The sequence below is a fragment of the Lagopus muta genome, chromosome 29 (assembly GCF_023343835.1).
Source record: "Lagopus muta isolate bLagMut1 chromosome 29, bLagMut1 primary, whole genome shotgun sequence".
In the NCBI taxonomy this organism is placed as follows: Eukaryota; Metazoa; Chordata; class Aves; order Galliformes; family Phasianidae; genus Lagopus; species Lagopus muta.
The window spans coordinates 1,133,735-1,154,460 of NC_064461.1; the positions used below are offsets into that span (position 1 = coordinate 1,133,735).

The window sequence follows — 20,726 nt, forward strand, 5'->3', positions numbered from 1 at the left end:
GCAGACTTCAGCTCGAGCGCCGCCACTCAGCAGCGCAGCCCCGCTTGTATCCGGGTAGGACAGCCGCTAGCAGCCAATCACATTAAAGCACGGCGCAGTATCCGGGCAGATCTGCTGCGCCGCAGCCAATCAGAAAAAAGCTGCCGGCGGCCCGACGAGGGGCGCAGCACTTTCGGTTCCCGGTGCGCGGGGAGGCGGCGGCACGAGGAGGAGCGGGACGGGACGGGGCAGAGCAGAGCCCGCAGGTGGGTGCGGGCCGGGGGGCGCAGCGCGGCTGGGGTCGCGGTCACCGCTGCAGTCCCCGCGCCTTTGGGTCCCACCGTCCGCCGGGAGCTGCTGGCTCCGGGGGTCCCTGCTGTCCCCACCCCCTGCTGTCCCCCGTTCCCATATCCCATGTTCCCACCCCCCGTCCGCACCCCTCTGTGCCGTGGTGTCCCCCGTCCTCACGTCCTTTATAGCCCGGTGTCCCCGTTCCCGTTTCCCATCCGTCCCCCCATTGCCGTCCCCGGCCCATGCCGGGCTGCGCTGCCCGCTGTCCTCCTGCGTCCCGTCGCCCTGCTGCTAGTAACACGTCTCCGGGTGGGGACACGGGGGGCAGAGCCAACTCTGCGGGTACCAGTGGAGGATTTGGGCTCTGAGGGGCTCCCCTCCCCATTCTAGGGCTGAATTTCTTCATCCTCCCCCCCCCCAGGATCCCAATGCCATGGCCGACGAGGAGCTGAGCCCCCAGGCCACCAAGAAGGGCACTTTGTCACCCGGCGGCTCCCGGAGCAGCGCGGCAGAGCCGGGCACGTTGCTGCAGAAACTGCGGGGCAACATCTCGTAAGGCTGCAGCGCCCTCCCGATAACCCGAGCGACCCAAACGGGGTCTGACTTCTCAGGGGTGATGAATTTGTAGCCCCGTGGACGGAAGGGATGAGAGTCGGTGCCTTTTTTGGGTGGGAACATCGGTGCAGAGCTCCTCAGGAGCACAGCGGGACGCGGGCGGGGGTCCTCGGAGTGAGGCCATCCCATGCCCTGATGCCTTCCCCTTGTCCCTTCTGTCCCTTCTGTCTGTCCCCTGCAGCAAAGCGGTGCAGAACAAAGTCGACGCCATCCTGGTGAGTGCCTCTGTGGGTGGGGGAGCGCTGTGTGCCCACCCCTCTATGATCCAAACCCCTCTTCCAGCCCCATTTCCCCGATCCCACGTCCCATAGAGGTCAGGAGCTGCTCAGCACCCGTTCCCTGAGCCCCACATGGAGCAACCCCTGCTGTCCCCCCGGCCCCATTTACCCCACGTGCAGGCTGTGCCCATGCTCACAAACCTTTGGCTTCAAATGCTCCATGAATGTTGGCTCTGTTTTGGATCCTTCACCTCTCTTTGTCTCCGGTCCCTCCTCCCCTCCGCTCGGACCCTTCGCCCATAGCAAGATGTCCAGAAGTTCTCCGACAGTGACAAGCTCTACCTCTACCTCCAGCTGCCGTCGGGGCCGAGCCTGGGGGACAGGAGGTGGGTGCTGGGGGTCTGCCTCCCCGAGCCATCACCCCCATCCGCTCACTCCATGCCATCATTCCCAGCAGCAGCCTGGACCTGAGCTCACTGAGCACAGCTGAGTACATGCATGCCTGCAATTGGATCCGGAACCACCTGGAGGAGCACACAGACACCTGCCTGCCCAAGCAGGATGTCTATGATGCCTACAGGTGAGCGGAGCACATGGGGCTTGGTTTGGGGGCAGTGGGTGCTTGGAGTTGGTTGTGAATGGCCATGCTCAGTGCAGGTCATCTATAACGCCTACAGGTGAGCGTGGTGGTGCCCCATGGAGCTCAGTTTGGGGTCAGGTGGCACTTGGGTTGGTTGGGAATGGCCGTGCCCAACAGCAGGTCTTGGAACACGGAATGGGAGCAGCGAGGAGGGGTCGGCAGCTCTGACCCACCCTCCCCCCCAGGCAGTACTGCGATAATCTCTGCTGCCGCCCTCTGAGCGCCGCCAACTTCGGGAAGATCATCCGGGAGATCTTCCCCAACATCAAGGCCAGGAGGCTGGGAGGCCGTGGGCAATCGAAATATCCTTTTGTTGTGATGGGTCTCCATGCAGCAGGCAGCGTTGGTGGCTCCTGGTGCTGTGTGTGAGGTCGGTGCACAGTCAGCTGTCCCAGATGTGTTTTGTTGCCCCTTAACCCCAACACACGTACTGCTACAGCGGCATCCGGAGGAAGACGGTGGTCAGCCTGCCGCCACTGCCCAGCCTGGACCTCAAGGTGGCAGAGACTGTAAGTCCTCCATGCCGGTCCGTGTTCTGCCTCTTTGGGATACGCTGAAAGGAGTGGGGCAGGAGGATGCATTCCCGTGGGGCGAGCGAGGGTTGAGCTCCGCTCTGTCCCCATACAGTGGTGACGGTGGCGTTGTTGGCCCCGTTGGTGATGTTGGTGTCCCACCAGCAGCACACGGAGCTGACAGACCTGGTGCAGTCCTACACCAGCGAGGTGATGGAAGCGGCCTGCGCCCTGACCTGCGACTGGGCCGAGAAGATCCTCAAACGTTCCTTCAACAACATCGTGGAGGTGGCACAGTTCCTCATCCAGCAGCACATCATCAGCTCCCGCTCGGCCCGCGCCGACCTCGTCATGGCCATGGTGGTCTCAGGTGGGCCGACGGGGGACCCTACCGGGTGTCCCCGTGGGGTGTGGAGTTTAGTGGCTGTGGGGGTGGCTTTGGGCACTGTCCCCACTCAGTGGGGCTCTTCCCCACCTCACGTCTCACTGCGTGTCCCCAGAGAGCACAGAGAAGGCCCATCGTGATGGCCGCTCTCCTCCACTGTCCAAGAGGAATGGCCTGGAGGCCTCGGAGGGAGGCGAGCGGAGCCTGGCACAGGTGAGGCCACATGGGACACGATGCCCCCCATCCGCTGCTGTCCCCCATCCCCAGCTGTCCCTATCTTGTATCCCCTGTCCCTATACACCTGTCCTCCTCGTGTCCCTGTCCCCATGTCTCTGCTTTCTTTATGTCCCCATCCTTGTGTCCCACATTCACTGGTGTCCCACCATGTCCACATCTCACACTGCATCCACACCCACAGACCAAGAAGGACAGCGTCCCCAAGGCCACCATCCCACCGCGTCCTGACAAGAAGAAGCCCCCGGAGCCACCCCGGCCACCGAGCAGCCCCCAGGTGAACGCGCTGATGGCCCGTTTGCCCCTTCTCCTCCCCCGAGTCCCACCTGGCCCCACAGCCGTGTGCTCTTCCCCTCCAGTCCTGGCCCCCAAGCTGACAGCTGCCCCACTGGGGGGCACCGTGAAGGTGGCCGTCCCGCTGCCCCCCGGGCTCAATGTGCTGCTGCCCGGCGTGGCCGTGCCCGCAGCTGACAGCCCCCGCGGAGCGGCCCCTGATGGCCCCCCGGGCTCAGCCCAGCGCCCTGTGGCCACCAAGCGGTCCCCAGAGGTGGCCCACGAGGCTGGGGCCAAACGCAGGCGCGGGCGGCCAAGGAAGAGGATGGAGGAGGAGGAAGGAGGTGTGGGGTCACCGGGTCGCACCGGGGATGCGGCCGAGGGGACGGATGTGGGGTCTGAGCGCTGTGACAGCACACACGGAGGTGACCATGGGCACAGAGAGGGCAATGCCCATGGAGGTGACCGTGGGCACAGAGGTGACAGTGGCCATGGAGGTGACGGTGCCCATGGAGGTGACATCACAGATGGCGCAGTGGTGATGTCCCCAACCCAAGTGAGTGTCATCCAGGACGGCCGTGGGCTGCAGGAGGAGGAGACTCTGAGCGTGGCACCAGGTGGCAGCGGGGTCACAGGAGAGGACAATAATGACACTGCGCTGTGTGGGGATGGATGTGGAGCCGGGACGGAGCCAACAGCCCCACATGGCCCTGTGTTCCCGGGGGGCACATAGGGACCCACTGCTGGAAGCGGGGTGTCCTCATCACCGCATGTCGCTGTCACCTGCCATTAAACACTGAGCGCTGTGCATCCGCCTGTCTGTGTGTCACCAGGACGGGGGGTGGGGGCGTTATTGGTGTCATTGTCCCCTGAATGTCACCATCCCCAGGTGTCACCATCCCTGGAATGTCACTGGGTGTCACCTCGCTGTCCCAGGGGTTCACCATTTCCTGAGTGTCACCATCAGGGTGACATGGTCCATGTGGTGCCATTGTCCAAACAAGGAATGTCACCCTCCCTTTAGTAGCGCCATCCCTGGGGTGGCACGGAGTCTCATGGGGACACACGGCATTGGTGAGGCACAGGATGGCAGCTGCGTGCCTCAGTTCCCCTCTGGGTCCAACAATAGCGCCCAAAGGGGTGATTTGAGGTGAAAAACAGCGGATTCAGTGAAACCCGGAGCTCCACGCTGTTCTGCCCTCAGGCCCCGCCCCCTTTTAGCCACACCCCACCGCCCCGTCCATCTCCGTTTGGTCACGCCCCCGGCCACGCCTCCCAATAGCCCCGCCCGCCGTCGGCCCCGCCCCACTCCCCTAACCACGCCTCCCGATTGGTCACGCCTCCATCGCGCACCATCCCTCCGGGCCGGCAGGGGGCGCTGTGTGCTTTTGTCCCGCCCCGCCCGGCCCCGCCCCGTCCCGTCCCGTCAGGCGGCGCCGCGGGCAGCCCGGGCCGCCGGGGCCTGCGCTGCCTCCGCCGCCGCCTTCCGCCGGGCCCAGCGCCGCTTCCCCGACCCCAGCGGCTCCGGAGAGCGCCGCGGAGGCCGAATCGTTCGGTTCGGGGCCCTTTCCCGGAGCACCGAGAGCGTTCGGCTCAGGATGAGCCGCCCCGGGAGCCCCGCGCGGCCGCCCCGGAGCTCCGCACCGCCGCCCCGCGGGTCCGCAGCGCTGCAGGTGGGGCGGGGGGGGTCGGGAGGCCGTGGGGAGGAAATGGGGCGGCCGGGGCTGTGGGGTCCCTTCAGCACTGCCGGCCTGAGCTCCGTAAGGACCCAGCCGTGCTGTGCTCCCGTGGTTCTGTGATCTTTGAGGACCTTCCAGCCCAGCCGAGCTGTGGTCCCACTGTTCTGTGATCTTTGAGGACCCTTCCACCCCATCCTATCACCCCATGCGAACAGATGTGTTGGCAGCAGGGCTGGCTGTGAGGATCCCCAGTGCTCCCTTCCCAGCCCTGCAGTTCTGTGATTAATGCTCAGGTCCAAGGCAGCTGTGATCACAGGGAGGAGGGGGCTCCCACTGTGGCCGTAGGGCTGTTATTTGTAATGCAGGGTGAGCCACGTGTGCTGCGTGAGGGCTGAATCTGCTTCAGCTGCGAGCAAAGCTTGGTTGGCAGTGTGTCCACAGCAGTGCTGGGGCTCTGGGAAGGGGATTTCAGGCCTGAAAGAGGAAGCAGCCTCCCCAGAGGGATCTGTTTGCTGCTGCTTTGGTGCAGAGTGCTGCTGTGAGCTGAGTGGATCCTGGCACCTCATGCCTCAGTTTCCCCAGCCCTTCAGCTCGCTGGCACCGCAGGGAGCGCAGAGTTGCTCTGCCTCTCTCCAAACCCTCCCGAAGGCACAGTGAGATGTGGAGGGCCATCAGCTCTGAGCAAAACAAAAAGTACCGCGGCGTAATAGAGACCAGATGTCTTGGTGAGACTTCATCCCGCGCTCCTGGTGCTTTGCCAGGGCCAATATTTCTTATTCAAGTCAGGCAGGAGAGAGACTTGGCTTTCCTGTGCAGGCACAGCTCTGCTCCAGCCGAGCTCCCTTTGCTTTTGTCCCTTCTCGAAGGAGCTGTGCTGACGCCGCTGCCTCGACTGCTTCTGTGCTCATAGGAGCTTCCTTTTATTTTGTGTTTAATCACTGACTTCAGCACAGTTCCACCAGAGAGAAACTTGGCCTGCTGCTGCTGTGGGTGGAGGATGAGCCACAGAACTGGGCTCAGCCTGTTCTCCAGGCTGCGTCGCTTTGTTGTGTGGAGCCGATGGGGCTTTTCCTCCCTGGTGAGACCCGTTTGGAACGGGGGAGATTGGGGAGGGATGTAGCACATTGGAACACGTTGAGCAAACGGTGACGTGAGCCCCAGAAGAATGCAGAGAGGTGAATTCCCTCCATGGGGATTTTGGGACACGTGTCTGTGATGGAGCTGGGATGGTGCGGGGAGGCTGAGGAGCGAACCCGAAGCGCAGAGAACTGATTGCAAAGCACAGAGGTAACCCTGCAGCCCTGGGGTGGATTTGTGGGCTGTGTGCAGTGCTTTAATCCAAGTTTAACCCACTCAGCATTTGCAGATCTCTGCCCGGCTGCGTCTCCTTGGGCGCAAGGCTGCATGCGCGGCGGAGGAGCAAACCTTGCACTCCTGGTTGACGTAGGAAAGGATTTGGGAATCGGGGCTGTGGTTGTAGTGACTGTTTTGAAGTGTGGTCACCTGGAAATGGTGGAGAGAAGTGATGTCAGTGGGCTTCAGTGCTTTGAATCCGGTCCTGCCTTTGCCGTGAGCGCTGGGCAGGTTGAATGCCCAGCACTGCTGCACAAACAGTGTCCAGGAGCAGCGTGGGGACTCCTGCAGGACGGGGCTGTCTGACTGCAAACAGTGACAGCGCTGACAGTTTCACTCCGGGTGTTGGGACGTGGCTGATGTGTGTCCCTCTGTGCGGGGCAGGAGCCCACCTGGGAGCACAGCGCCTGCTGCGCTGAGCTCTGGCCCCAAGGACGGGTTGCCTTGGGTCACCCCAAGAGCACAGCTCTCCTGGGACTCCTTTCTTCCCTGCTCTTTCCTTCTCCAAAGGAGGTTTCTCAGATCCTTCCTGCACTGTGCTGTGGGTTCTCCCTTTTGCCTGAGTGGTGCTAATTTAAAAATTGGGTTGTTTGGGTTTTCACAGCCTCACCAAGAAGGAAGAACAACTTCCTTGTGCTTGCCGGGTCTTTAGGATCTAATGACCACAACTATTCGAGGCATGCGGGATTTGGACCGAAGGGAATGGCAGGCACAGAGGAAAATGCGGTGTCGTGCTGCTGTGAAAGATGCCATTCATATCGATTCCGACTGCTGAACTTTGGTCGGGTTCCTTTACCCTGCTGCTGCGCTTTGGGGACAGGAGGAGGAAGTTGGCACGCGCCCCGGCTTGGGGCTGGCCTGTCGGGGCCGGTGCTGTGCTGTCATCAGCCCGGCCCTCACCCCCACTCACCGTCCTGGTGCCTCTGGTGCCTCGTGCGCCCGGTGCGACGCGGTGTAAAGCCGCCGGTGCTCCCGGCTCAGGCGCTGGGTGGTGGCATGGGAAACGGTGACTGCGGGAGGGGAACCGAGGGCAGGATTCTCCCACTGCCTTGGGGCGATGGGACAGCGGAGGGAATGGGGTTGGGACAGAGCTGTTGGGAGCGGCGCCGCGGTGCCGGGTCACTGCTGGATCTCTGCGGGGTGTCCCTGTGCTCCTCCTCAGGGCTTATGCTGCTCCGCTGTAATCGCCTGCAGAAGTAATCAGATAACACAAGGTCATTCCATTAGCAGGGAATTACCTCGTTGCAGGAACCTCCTGGTGCAATTTCTGGAGCACAGCTGGGCCGAGGGTCGCATGGAAGCAGCAAATATTTCATTGAGCAACTCCTCCGAAGGCTCTCATTTTTCCCACTGTGCTGAATGGGGAAAGCAGGAGGGAATCATCAATCTGCTCGCAGTGCTCCGTGCTCTCCTGCAGGCTGTGAGCTGCGGGGATGTTATGGCAGTGTTAGCAGGCTGCTTCTCTTGGCATTGCCATCATTCTGGCTGGTTTTCTGCAGGGATGCCCCGCTGCTCTTGTTATCAAGATAGGAAACCAGAAGGTGCGCTCAGTCCCTCGTTTATCTCGCTTTTAAATCGTCTTTAAGCACTAACGATTGGCGAGGATGTGTCATCCAGGCTTTAGTGCCTGGACTTTGAGAGCAGGGACCTTGCAGCAATAAAACCCTTCGTTGCTGCCCTGGCAATGCGGGTTGGGCACTCGGGAGCTTTTCCCTTTGGTGTTGATCCTGCTGGAAGCTGAAGGGCAGCAGTGGAGCAGGGTGAGCAGGACGGCCTCCAGCACTGTGGGGTCCCATCACTGCCTGCCGAGCACCCTGGTTCTTCCTTTCCCCTTCTCTTTCTCTTTTTGGCTTGCTCGGGTTTTTTTATTGTCATGGTAACAGAGATTTGGTGTCATGGCTCAGAGATGCACACAGCTCTCTCCAGCCTGGGTGGGCACCAGGAAGACCCTCAGAACCCACTGGCTGCCTCCATGGGCACGTCCTGCACCGATGGAGGCTGTCGGTTTGCCCCAGTGCTCCTCTCAGCTCTTGGGCAGGACCCTCACCCTGGGAGCTCCGTCCTGCGCAGTGGAAGCTGCATCCCTAACCACATTTTTTTGTCTCTTTTCCTTATTTTTTCCAGCTCTGAAAGGTGCAGGTCCACCACTGCTATGGGAGACTCCATCGCAGACCCAGCGCGAGGGAGCGGCGTGGAGCCCGGCTGCGTGCCGCAGGGCAACGGGGCGGCCCTCAGCGTCATCACCGAGGGCGTCGGGGAGCTGGCAGTCATCGACCCCGAGGTGGCCAAGAAGGCCTGCGAGGAGGTCCTGGAGAAGGTGAAGCTGATGCACGGCGTCTCCTCGGACAGCCCGACCGACGCGGGCGATGGCGGCGAGGCGGAGCGCGGCCTGCGGGCTGCCGGGGATCTGGCCAACGGGGAGCTGGTGGAGGGCTGTGAGATCCGCTGCTTGGACGATCTGCCCAGCACGGCCTCCAGGATCCAGGAGGAGGAGGATGAGACCGCGGCCAACACGGTGAGGACGGCCCGGAAGCGGCAGAAGAACAACTCGGCGAAGCAGTCCTGGCTCCTGCGGCTCTTTGAATCCAAACTCTTTGATATCTCCATGGCCATTTCATACCTGTACAATTCAAAGGAACCCGGCGTGCAGGCTTACATTGGGAATAGGTTGTTCTGCTTTAGGAACGAGGATGTGGACTTCTACCTGCCGCAGCTGCTCAATATGTACATTCACATGGACGAGGATGTGGGGGACGCCATCAAGCCCTACATCGTGCACCGCTGCCGGCAGAGCATCAACTTCTCCCTGCAGTGCGCGCTGCTGCTGGGCGCCTACTCGTCCGACATGCACATCTCCACCCAGCGGCACTCCCGAGGGACCAAGCTGCGGAAGCTCATCCTCTCGGACGAGTTGAAGCCAGCTCACAGGAAGAGGGAGCTGCCTTCGCTGAGCCCGGCGCCCGACGTGGGGCTGTCCCCTTCCAAAAGGACTCACCAGAGGTCCAAGTCGGACGCCACGGTGACCATCAGCCTGAGCAGCAATCTGAAGCGCACAGCCAGCAACCCCAAAGTGGAGAGCGAGGAGGAGGTAATGTTGGGGCTCCCCAGAACTCGGCCTTGGGGGGGGCGCCCATAGGGACGTGCTTGAGCCGTTGGTCCTCATCCCGCAGCTCCTCTGCTGAGGGATTTTGGTCCTGCTTGCTGCGATGGAGTTGTGATTCTTCTGTTAACATTCATGTGAAGGAGAGTCCGGCTCTGGCGACAGCAGGGGTCTGGGTGCCTACATGGGTCAGTTTGGGCTCCCTGCGGCCCCTCGGCCCCAAATCTTCACCTCCCCAGCCCTGCAGCTCACCAGGCTCATCCCTGCCCTGCTGAGCTCTCCGTGGGGTTCATCAGGGCGGGATGTGCAGGCAGAGTTCCTCTTAAATTTCATTTCCGTGGGTTGAGAAGACGCTGCTGTATCTGGAGGCGCTTTGTGGGTGTGGGAGTGCCGCTCCTCTGCGTTCGTTCAAGGAAGCAGAGGCTCCAAAGGGGGAATTTTCCTGGTGCAGTGGGAAGGGAGGATGTGTGATGGCTTCTCAGATAAGGCAGAGAGCTGGATGGGGAGAGTGAGCTGCTTCCTACGCTGCTGAGCTCCCACTCCACTCAGCAGCCAAGCTGATGTCTCTGTTTTGATTGCTGTTGGAAATCTGATTTCCTCCTTGTTGCAGCCGGCTGGGGCTTGGCAATGCTGGACAGGCTCTGGGCAGCTGAGGGCTGTGAGCTGTGCTGATGGACGGGCCGTGGTGGTTGCCCCGTTCAGAACAGGCTGGTGATGGCTGGTGGGGCTGACGTGGCCTCTCCCCATCTGTGGGGCACACGGACCCCATCCCAGACTGCCCCTTCCTGGGCTGCTGGTGCTGGCAGCCGCCCTCCCTGTCTGGACACAGGGATCTTGTGGTGCTTTTGCAACAGTGGAGGATTTCTTGGCTTCCCTGCCTCGTCTGAGATTCCCTCTGTTGTCAGTCACTGCAGGGGCCACGTGCTTTCGTTGCCTGCATGAAACTCGGGGTTGGTGTGTTTGGAAATGGATGTGAAGGTTACAGGGCTGCAAAGCTTCGGTCAGAGGGCTGGAAGTGCTCTGTCTCATTGAGCCCAGGCTGAAACCCCCCCAGCTCCGGGGCACGAGGCGTTTGGGGCTGGCTGAGCAAATTGATGGTCCCCATCTTTCCCCTTCGTGGTCGTAAAGCAGTGGCTGTGGGAGGCGGGACGTGCCGAGGTCCTGTGCTCACACTGACTGCAGCTGCCTGAGAAATGGGAACCGAAGCTTTTCATAAATGATGGATGAAAGCAGCTCGGAGAATGGTTTCTCTTGGCAGTGTTGCTTTGAAACTCGTTTCGATCTCACGGCCACACAGGCTGTTTAAGTGCTGTGCAGCAGTGGGGACGGTCGAGGTGCTGTCAGAGCTTCCCTGATCTCTGAACACCCCGGCCTTGTGCTGAGCAGTGCTGCTCTGTGTGCTGCCGTCCCACCGCTCAGCCTGCTGCCGGGGCTGTGTTCCGGGCCAGGCCTGTCTGCGTGTGTATCTTAGGGCTGATCCCTGGTGTGAATTCCAGCAAATGTGGGGTTGCTTCCACCTGCAAGGGGTTTCCCTCAGTCCGGAGCACCAGCAGGCAGGGTCACAGCAGGACCAGCGCTTCGTTGTTCTCCATCTTCCCTGAGCCAAATGAACCACAGCACCTCGGCCACACTTGATGCCTTCAGACCCTTCTGTGACTGCACGCAGTCCCTCATCTCCCATCGGTATTGCACCTCTTCTGTCCCCCATTTCACACCTCTGGGTCCCCGTGGCTCCATGGTGCAGCCTCTGGGATCCGCTCTTCCTTTCCCCACGGCTGCTCACAGCTGCAGCGATTTGTTTCTAACAAACAGTTCCCTCTGCTGAGGTCTCTGTGTTCACTTCACACTGCATAACCACAGCAGCAGGAGAGGTTTTGTGACACGTTTGTGCTGTGGTTCTCAGTCTCCACCAGCTCCCATCTGCAGCACCATTTCGTGCTCTGGTTCTGATGCTGCAAATTTCTTTTCCTTTGCTGCTTTTCAAATAACACAAAGGTAGAGGAGGCAGAAGCCGTCAGTGGGGACTTCATAGAACGTCCCCAATCGGAAGGGACCCGCAGGGACCACCGAGCCCCCCCCGGCCCTGCGCAGGACCCCCAAACCCCGTGTCTGAGATCAGTGTCCGAATGCTTTGATGCTGATTTTTCCACTGGGGAACCTGAGAGCCCAAGAGAGATGAGCTGCCGTAACCCGAGCCGAGTTAATGGGCAGAGGAGCGCTGGTGAGAGCTGGGTGGTGGGCAGTGGGAGGGGATGCAGCGCTCTGGAGCTCCCCCAGCCCAGAGCTGCAGTGCCTGCAGGCGGGGCGCGGCGTGCGAACGGCGCTCGGCTCAACCGGTTCCACGAGGCGTGCAGAGGGGAAAAACGTTCATTAGGAAGCTGCTAATTGAATAACCGGTTAAGAATCTGGGTTGGCTGCGGGAGGGAGCTCCTCTGGTGCCAGCGGGGCTGGGGCTGCTGCAGGTCGCCGTGTTGGAGGAGCAGAGCTCTCGCGCGGCGCTGGGGCTGAGCGGGGCTTTGCGGGGCTTTTTTTGTTTGTTTTTCTTTTTAGCAGCCACATCAGCAGCCGGGTTTGTGTGCAAAGCTGCGTGCAAAGCTGCGTGCAAAGCTGTCTGCGTCGGCATTTCTGCTCCGATTCGCCCGTCGCTCGGAATGGGAAGCGTTGCTCGGAGGCTGCGCTCCCTCCGCTTGCTCCTCCCTGCCCGCGGATCCCCTTTGAACGCCTCTCTGGCACCACGCGGCTGTGGGCTGCGGCCTTTTGCCCCTGGAGCGGCGCCTTTGGCGGTGCTGCTGGAAGCGCCCCCTCTGGTGGAGCTCCTTTCCCAGCAGAGCTCCTTGGTTGCCCCGCAGCTTCCCTCTGGGGACGGGAACCCACAGCAGGGTTAACGCTGCAACGCCGCGAGCCTTACTGCTGGGCCCTCCAGAGCTCTGGGCCTTGGCTTCCTTTCTCCATCATCTTTCCTGCGCTGTCCTTTTGGCTTTGGGACGTCGGTCCCGTGGCCGTGGTGGCAGCAGCAGCCGTAGGGTCTGTGATCCAACTTTGGCTGCCCTGCTTGTTTGTCTTGGAGGTGAAACCCGCAGTGCGCAGCTGGTGGCGCCGGGCTCCTGAGCTTCCTTTCGCTTTCGTTTTTTTAAGGCGCAGACTGTTGCCATCCATGGCAACCAGGAGGGTTTGTTGCTTGGTTTCTCCATCGGCACGAAGGTTCTCTGCAGGGGGTTTGTGGAGGTGAAGGTGCTGTGGGCTGAGCTGCACTGAGCTCTGTTTTCAAATGCTTTTTGGGCTCCGTGTCCCACATTCACGCCAGGAGCCGACAGCTCCCACCTCAGTGCCTCCAAAGCTCCGATGGGAGGCACCTGGCAGCCCCACCGTGCAGGTTGTGTTTTCGGTGCTCCATTTGCCAACAAATTCTGACGTTTTTTTCCCTCCATGAGCCTTGCTGGGGCTCAGCACCGTTGTAGGGTTGTTTGCAGTCACAAGGAAGCTATTAATTTGAACACTGTTATTGCTTACGGTGAGATTAAGCCTGATGGAATTAGCACTTCCCTGTAATTAATGCGCTCACAACGATCTGTTTGTTCCTTTTTGGGAGGAGAACATTAAAACCCATCACTGAGAGTGGGGGGGGGGGGGGGGAAGCACCGCCATCACCTCTTTTTGTATGCAATGAATGGATGTGGGGCGGAGTGTGGGGAGCAGAGGGTGGAGGAGAGCTTGGAAGGACGAGGAAGGGGAAACCATGTTGGTTGTTCTGTTGGTTTGTGTTGGCTTTTCTGGACGCCAGCCCTGGGGTTTGGAGCCCGGAGTGGAAGGCAGCAGTGACGCAATGGGGGGCCAAGCAAAACGAAAGAAATGCAAAGTGACGGTGATGAACCTGGAGCTAAACTACTGCTTTTTCTCCTCCTCCCCCTCCTTCCTCTCTCTGACCGTGCTGCCACCACCCAAAAACGGCCACCAAAACCCCTTCCATCCATTTCCCAGGAGCTCTCCTCGAGTACGGAAAGCCTTGATAACTCATTCTGTTCCGTAAGTGGTTTTGTTCTGCTCCTGGGCCCTCCGTCCTACAGCAGCATTTCCTCTGCCCCCCACCCCCTCCAGACCCCTCATAACCGCTGCCCCCAGCGTGGCACCAAAGGCTTTCTGCCCGTTTGGGCATCAAACAAACCCAGACCGGGGGTTGGACCTGGCTGCTCCAAACAAAGTGGGCCCAGCCGTGGGGCTGTGGGCTCCCCTCCTGCTGAGCTGTGAGTCCTGCCCCGCCACGCGCTGCCCTTGGCGCCGCAGCGTTAGCAGACAAAGAGGAAATGCTGTTTTCCTTAAATTTGTCCTTTTCTGAAAAACAAAACCTCTGCCAGCCGGGGTTTCATTTGCTTCTTCCACGGATCGTTTCCTCCCCTCTTTGCGTTGCACTCTGGGCTGTTGATCGACCCCAGCACCTCCAGCAGAGCCTCCTTTTGCTGTGAGCCTTCTTTCAGTTCCGAGCCAATTGCACCTTTCTCATTCACACCATCCTCCTGCTCCCTGCGTTCCCTGGTTGGGATTTACAGTGGGATCCCAAGATGTAGTCCATGATCAAATCCATTGCCCTGGGCAGCAGCACGCGGTGCCTCACAGACCTGCAGCCCTCAGGGTTGGGATTGGGTGGGGGGGGAAGGGGCTGGGGGGGACCCAGCACCTCACATGGGCTCCCATCCCCTCCCAGCTCCTTGTGTTCCTCTTTGCTGAGAGCAGGAGGAAAACCTGCAGCAGAGCTGTGCCCCCCAGCCCTGCTCAGACGTGGGCTCTCCTCTTTGGGGCTTTGTTTCCAGGTTGGATATTAGGAAATATTTCTGCTCCAGAAGAGCAGAGGTGTGTTGGAAGTGGAGGGGGGAGGTCATCACATGCAGAATGGCAGAGATGTGGCACTTGGGGATGTGGGGGGGGGGCTGGGGTGATGAGTTGGGATCTGAACGATCTGTTCCAACCTCAGTGCTGCGGTTGGGCAGCGTGGGGTGAGTGGGGATGCACTGGGTGGTCCTGGAGGTCTTTTCCAACCCTAATGGCTCTGTGCTCCTATTTAGGGGCATGGATGGTGGGCATGGGGGGGATGGGTTGGGTTGGACGTGATGTCCTGAGGGATCTTCTCCAACCTCAGTGACCCTGTGAGTGGGCAGGGGGGTTGGGGTGGGTGATGGTTGGCCGTGATGAGCTTGGCGGTCTTTTCCAACCTCGGAGATCCATGGGATCTCCTCCATCTCTGCGTTTTGAGGCACAGCAGGAGGTGAGGAGTCCGTGTGAGAGGCTGGGAGGGAGGTGGGGGGTGGGCTGATAGCACTGTGTCTGCCCTCCCTTTGCTTTTCAGGGTTGGTGCCAGCCCTGCAGCCCTGGGTGGCCGTGGCCAATAGCAGGAGCACCCGCGGCCAGGAAAACTTTCCTTCCAGGCTGTGCAAGCCCTGCTGCTTTATCTCAAGCAGAAGTGCAGCCAGCTGGGCTCTTTGCAAGTGTTTATCCCGAATTTATGAATGGGGAAGGATGGGGGACCCACAGCTGGTCGGCTCATCCTCAACACATGAGGGGGGCGGCAGGCTCACAGGATGCAACATCTTGGGCTGGCAGCTGCATTTGGAGGACTGGGGGAAAAGCCACATCTCAATCCCATTAATGCCAAATAGTGCTGAGCTGGGGATGCGCTCGGAGCAGAGGGGTTGGGGAAGGCCGGCCTTGGCCACGTGTTCGTGGTCGGAGGAGCTGAGAGCGGAAGGTTTCCAAGCAGAACGTGAATGGCTGGGGGCGGTGCGGTGCTCCGGCACTGGGGGACGGTGCTGTGGGAGGAGCAGGGCTGGGAGTGCTGGGGAAGCAGATGGGCCTCTGCTGGAGCTGCACGGATTGGTCCCAGCCTGGACGGGGAGGGCTTTGCACGACGGCAGCGGGGAGCGCAGCCTGGTCCGAAATGGGACCCGCGGGGTGGGCGCAACCCCAACCCCCAGCTGTGCAGCCTGGAGTGCAGACGTTCCGTAGCAGAGCGGTGGGAGAGGAAGGGAAGCGGTGCTGGAAGGAGCAGAGCATCAGCTCTGTGCAGAAATGGGATCCAGTGGAGCAGGCGGCCCCGCAGGCTGTGGAAGTGCTGCGGCCTTGGGCAGCGCTGGGCTGAGCCCCGGCTGGGGGGTTTTTGACGTGGACTACACCGCACTCCCACTTCCCCTCCCAAAGGGAACAAACGGTGCTGCTCCTCTTTCACCATTCCTTTCTTCTGCTCTCCGCCGTTTTCCATTTTGCTGCCTTCTCTCACGCCCTGCAGCTTGTTGCATGTGCATTTCCTGCATGGTTGTGCAGTGAGCACGTGTGCGAGTTTGATCCTGCATTTCTCGTGGCAAAAAATCAGCCGTTCATCGCTCCTTGTGCCGATCGGGAAGTTTGTCTTTCAAATGGAGCCCTTCGCCTGCGGGGCCGCAAAGCTGCACTTCGCTCTGTGCCAAACGATCGGGGCTGAGAAACCGAGGGGGCTCAGAGCCGAGCCACGTGGGACCCCGGAGCTGTGGGGTGGACGTGGGGATCGCTGGGCTCCAGGAGGGGGTTCCAGCTGCGCGGTGGGAGGGGGAGGCGTCGGGGTCGCCCCGTACGGGAGGCAGGGGTGGGCAGAGCCGCGTTCCCTCCGGAGCCCGTCCCGGGCTCGGAGCCGCCGGCGGAGCGAGCAGCGCCCCCAGCCCGCCGCTCCTCACGCCGCGCCCTCCTTCCCCCTGCAGCCCGTCAGGCTCGCTCCCGAGCGGGAGTTCATCAAATCCCTGATGGCCATCGGGAAGCGCCTGGCCACGCTGCCCACCAAAGAGCAGAAGACGCAGCGGCTCATCTCCGAGCTGTCGCTGCTCAACCACAAGCTGCCCGCGCGCGCCTGGCTGCCCACGGCTGGCTTCGAGCACCACGTGGTCCGGGTGCCGCACACGCAGGCGGTGGTGCTGAACTCCAAGGACAAGGTGAGCCGGGCAGCGCGGGTTTCGTCTCCAAAACGCCCCGCTCTGCTCTGCCTTCGCCCCGTGAGGCCGAGGGCGGCTCTGCGCTCCCGCAGCCCCGTAACGCCGCTTTGCTTCCCCCAGGCGCCCTATTTAATCTACGTGGAAGTGCTTGAATGTGACAATTTCGACACGGCGAATGTCCCAGCCAGGATCCCCGAGAACCGCATCCGGAGCACGCGGTCCGCCGAGAACCTCCCCGAGTGCGGGATCACGGCCGAGCAGAGGACCAGCAGCTTCACCACCGTCCCCAACTACGACAACGACGACGAGGCGTGGTCTGTGGACGACATCGTGGAGCTGCAGGTGGAGGTGAGGCCGTGCTGCGGGCAGGGCTCCCGTCCTTCCCATCCATGTGCCATCCAGAGAGACCCCGCCGTGCAGCTGGGAGAACCGCCTGAGGGTCGGCAGAGCCAGTGCAGGGTGTGGGTCACCACGGCCTCTGCTGTGACTGCAGGGTGGAACGGAAGGATGGAGCGCAGCCCTGCTGAAAGGACCTAGGGGCAGTGGCACAGGCTGCCCAGGGAGATGGCGCCCCACTCCTTGCAGCCCCCCATGGTCAGGCTGGTGGGCCGTGAGCTCTGATGGAGCTGTGGGCGTCCCTGTTCGTCGCAGGGGAGTTGGATGAAATGCCCTTTCAGGGTCCCTTCCAACCCAAACCGTTCTGTGATTCTGTGACCTTAATGGTCCGCAGAACCATGGGATGGTTGGGTTGGAAGAGTCTTTGAAGGTCAGCCTCAGAACCGTACAAGTAGTTTGGGTCAAAGGGACCTTGTCCCTGCTCATCATGAGGGTGGGACCACACGGCCTTTAAGGGCCCCTTCCATCCCAAAGCACTCTGTGGCTCTGTGGGTTGCTGTCCTGAGGTCACACAGGCACTAACAGCAGCCCCCTCCCCTCCCAGCTGCCAGAAATCCACACCAACAGCTGTGACAACATCTCCCAGTTCTCTGTGGACAGCATCACCAGCCAGGAGAGCCGCGAGCCGGTGTTCATCGCTGCCGGGGACATCAGGTGAGGTCCCAGCGTTGTGTCCGGGGGAGGTGGTGGGGCTGAGCCCCGTGGGACCCCTCCAAAGCCCTTTGAGCCTTTGAGGGGCTGTGGGGGTCGCATGACGGCGCTGTGCTGCTGACCCCCACCCCGCTCTGTCCCGCAGGCGGCGGCTCTCGGAGCAGCTGGCTCACACCCCCACGTCCTTCAGGAGGGACCCCGAGGACCCATCCGCTGTCGCCCTCAAGGAGCCGTGGCAGGAGAAAGTCAGGTAGGGTGGGGGTCTGCGTGGGGGGGGCACGTGGTGATGTGAGATCGATCCTCCTGAGCCTGCAGCCGACTCCAGACCTGGTGCGTGGGAGCAGAAGAGCAGGAGGGAGAAAATCCCTCTGATTTGCTGTCCCTGGGCAGAGCTCGGAGGGGCTTTGCGGGTATTTATAGGCTCCTGCTGTGTCAGGGCGTTTTGGCCCAGCCCCAAAATAAATCCTTTGTGTTCCTGGCCTTGGAATTGTATGTCCAGTCCCCACTGCACAGATGTGGGTGTTTTCTGGGGGGACTCAGGAGCTCCTTCCTTTCCACTCCTCTCCATGATGCCCTGTGGCACAGGGGAGCTCACCCTGAGGTTGGCTGAGGCTCGTTGGCCATCAGGAGTGGCCCGGAGCTCATTTTGCTGCAGTCCCGGTGGGGTGGAGGCTCTCCTTTCCCCCACACCCCCACCAGAGCACCTCACTGCCCCCTCCCACCCTGACTTCATGTTTCTCCCGCAGGCGGATCAGGGAAGGGTCCCCATATGGACACCTCCCCTCCTGGCGCCTCCTCTCCGTCATCGTGAAGTGTGGGGACGACCTGCGGCAGGAGCTGCTGGCCTTCCAGGTCCTCAAGCAGCTGCAGGTGAGGAGGGATGGATGGGGCCATGGGAGGCCCTCCTTTCCCCCCCAGCTGCAGTGCTGAGGTTTCCTCTCTTTCCCCGCAGTCCATCTGGGAGCAGGAACGCGTCCCGCTCTGGATCAAGCCATACAAAATCCTCGTCATCTCCGCCGACAGCGGCATGATTGAGCCGGTGGTGAACGCCGTTTCCATCCACCAAATCAAGAAGCAATCCCTGCTGTCGCTGCTGGATTACTTCCTGCAGGAGCACGGCAGCTACAACACCGAGTCCTTCCTGACGGCACAGAGGAACTTTGTGCAGAGCTGCGCCGGCTACTGCCTGGTGTGCTACCTGCTGCAGGTCAAGGACAGGTGGGTCCCGCAGTGAGCAGGGGTGCAGGGATGCCATGGGGGGGCTGAGGCCAACGCCGTGGGGTGACGGTGCTGTCGGTGCCGTATCCTGGGATTCGCTCTGTGCACAGAGGGCGAATTTGGGAGCGGAGGTGGCAGCGCCTGCCCCGCTCTGAGCATGCAGAGTTTCACGGAGCCTTTCCCCTCCCGCTCAGGCACAACGGGAACATCCTGCTGGATGCAGATGGACACATCATCCACATCGACTTCGGGTTCATCCTTTCCAGCTCCCCCAGGAACCTCGGCTTCGAGACGTCCGCCTTCAAACTCACCACGGAGTTCGTGGATGTGAGTGAGTGATGCTCCCAAGGGCTGACAGCTGCAAGTGTAAACCGGCTCCAGATGGAGCTCTGTGCAGCGTGGGTTCGCTCATAGTGGTCAAATGGCACGACCCTGTGCAGACCCCCGTGGTCAAACTGATGGGCTGAGTGCTGATGGAGCTGCGGGATCTCCGTTCACTGCAGGGGATGAGATGACCTTTAATGGTTTCCAGTGCAGACAATCCTGTCGTTCTGTGACCTTGACGATCACCCACAGAATCGTGGGATGGTTGGGCTGCAAAGATCCTGAAAGATCAACCTCAGAACCGTGGAACCATAGGAACGGTTCGGGCTGAAGGGACTTTATCCCTGTCCACCTTGGTGGGGTGGGACCGGGTGGCCTCTAAAGGTCCCTTCCAACCCAAGCCATTCTCGGGCGCTGTGAAATTCCCCCATGATCCCAGTGTTCTGTGCCATCGCTCTGCCCCAGCAGCGCTGCTCCCTGCCCTCCGCTCACTGCGTTCTGCCCTGCAGGTGATGGGGGGCCCAGACGGGGACATGTTCAACTACTACAAGATGCTGATGCTGCAGGGGCTGATCGCTGCACGGAAGCACATGGATAAAGTGGTGCAGATCGTGGAGATCATGCAGCAAGGTGAGGGGGGGGGCTGCCCCGGGGCTGTCCTGCTGATCACCAGCCTCACGGAGCCCAGCCCCGTCCCCACGTCGGTGGCACGGCCCTGCAGGCTGAGCGCAGAGCAGATCCCCCCCCCCCGTGCCCTCAGTGGAGCCCTGTGGGGTTCCCCCCCATCACCCTCCTCTCGCCCCCAGGCTCGCAGCTCCCCTGCTTCCACGGCTCCAGCACCATCCGCAACCTGAAGGAGCGCTTCCACATGAACATGACGGAGGAGCAGCTGCAGCTGCTGGTGGAGCAGATGGTGGACGGCAGCATGCGCTCCATCACCACCAAACTGTACGATGGCTTCCAGTACCTCACCAATGGCATCATGTGAGCGCAGCCCCCCTGCGGGGACGTGGGACCCCTTCCTGGGGACGGCCCTTCTGCTTTGGGGGTCTTTTTCTTCTGTGTTGAGGGACTCCTAAGAATAAGAACACAAAACGGAGCAGAAAAATCCCTCTTTGTGCGAATAGGAGTGAAAATGGGCACATGGGGCGCGTGGGGGGCGTGGGCTGCACTGTCCCTGTGGGGCTGGAGGGCTGCAGAGGGCTGCAGGGCGGTGGGGAGCGCTCCCGAAAAACACTGATGGGGTCGGGGGGGTGAATGGGTCTGACCCCCACCAGTGAGTGCCAGCAGTGCTGCGTGGAGGTGAATCCCAACAGCCCCATCCCTGCATGTGCCCCCACGCAGCTCCTGTGGGGGTCCCTGTAGGCCCCTTCCTTTGGTCCCCCCTCTCGATGGCCCCATCCTGCGCTCCCACTGCAGCCCCTCACCGTGGGGTCCCGCTGGGGCCGATGCCCACCTGGGCCCCCCCCCCCCCTCGCTCTTCTTCCCAGTTTTTTGTGTGGTTGGTTTTTTTTTGGACTCTGTTCCCCCCTTTGGGGACTGTGAAGTGTTTCTCCCCCCTCCCACAATAACGTCGGTGGCTGCTTTGCCCCCCCAGACCGTCTGGCCCCACAGCAGCAGTGGGATGGGGTCCGGGCAGCACTGAACCCCCTGAAGGAGTGAAGGAAATGGGGATTCCTGCTCTATATGGGGGCAGTGCTGCTGACCCACAGTTGCTCCCTTACAGCCCCACTGCCCCAATCCCCCATGTTTGTAGGGCCGTCCCCCCCCTCCATCCCCCTCTGTTCTTTCAGCACTAATTATTTGTCACGGTGATTATTTCGCATTAAAAAAACAAAACCAACAGAAGCTCAAACCCACCCAACCATTCTTGTATCGCAGCGTTGTGTTCCCACGGCCACGCGGTGGGGA

General features: G+C 61.2%; 2 protein-coding genes across 9 annotated transcripts; both read left to right on the plus strand.

Moving 5' to 3' along the window:
• Positions 1–138: 138 nt before the first annotated feature.
• Positions 139–3,955, plus strand: RFX5 (regulatory factor X5). Of its 5 annotated transcripts, XM_048929052.1 has the most exons (10): positions 139–245; positions 692–822; positions 1,067–1,100; positions 1,407–1,489; positions 1,558–1,683; positions 1,929–2,045; positions 2,171–2,252; positions 2,421–2,625; positions 2,756–2,853; positions 3,059–3,955. In XM_048929052.1, the coding sequence occupies exons 2-10, from the start codon at positions 704–706 to the stop codon at positions 3,878–3,880; spliced, it is 1,686 nt and encodes a 561-aa protein (XP_048785009.1). In that variant the 5' UTR covers positions 139–245; positions 692–703; the 3' UTR covers positions 3,881–3,955. The 5 variants fall into 5 exon arrangements, with proteins under 5 accessions (XP_048785009.1, XP_048785010.1, XP_048785013.1 ...); XM_048929053.1 differs by lacking the exons at positions 139–245; positions 692–822 and having other exon boundaries at positions 829–1,100; positions 1,561–1,683; XM_048929056.1 differs by lacking the exons at positions 139–245; positions 692–822 and having other exon boundaries at positions 829–1,100; positions 1,411–1,489.
• A 629-nt stretch (positions 3,956–4,584) lies between these two features.
• Positions 4,585–20,663, plus strand: PI4KB (phosphatidylinositol 4-kinase beta). Of its 4 annotated transcripts, none has more exons than XM_048929079.1 (12): positions 4,585–4,820; positions 8,304–9,267; positions 13,258–13,302; positions 15,999–16,226; positions 16,347–16,574; positions 17,167–17,276; positions 17,419–17,523; positions 18,020–18,143; positions 18,226–18,491; positions 18,686–18,818; positions 19,325–19,445; positions 19,622–20,663. In XM_048929079.1, the coding sequence occupies exons 2-12, from the start codon at positions 8,332–8,334 to the stop codon at positions 19,801–19,803; spliced, it is 2,478 nt and encodes an 825-aa protein (XP_048785036.1). In that variant the 5' UTR covers positions 4,585–4,820; positions 8,304–8,331; the 3' UTR covers positions 19,804–20,663. The 4 variants fall into 4 exon arrangements, with proteins under 4 accessions (XP_048785036.1, XP_048785039.1, XP_048785037.1 ...); XM_048929082.1 differs by having other exon boundaries at positions 18,686–18,822; positions 19,622–19,734; XM_048929080.1 differs by lacking the exon at positions 13,258–13,302.
• Positions 20,664–20,726: the final 63 nt, after the last annotated feature.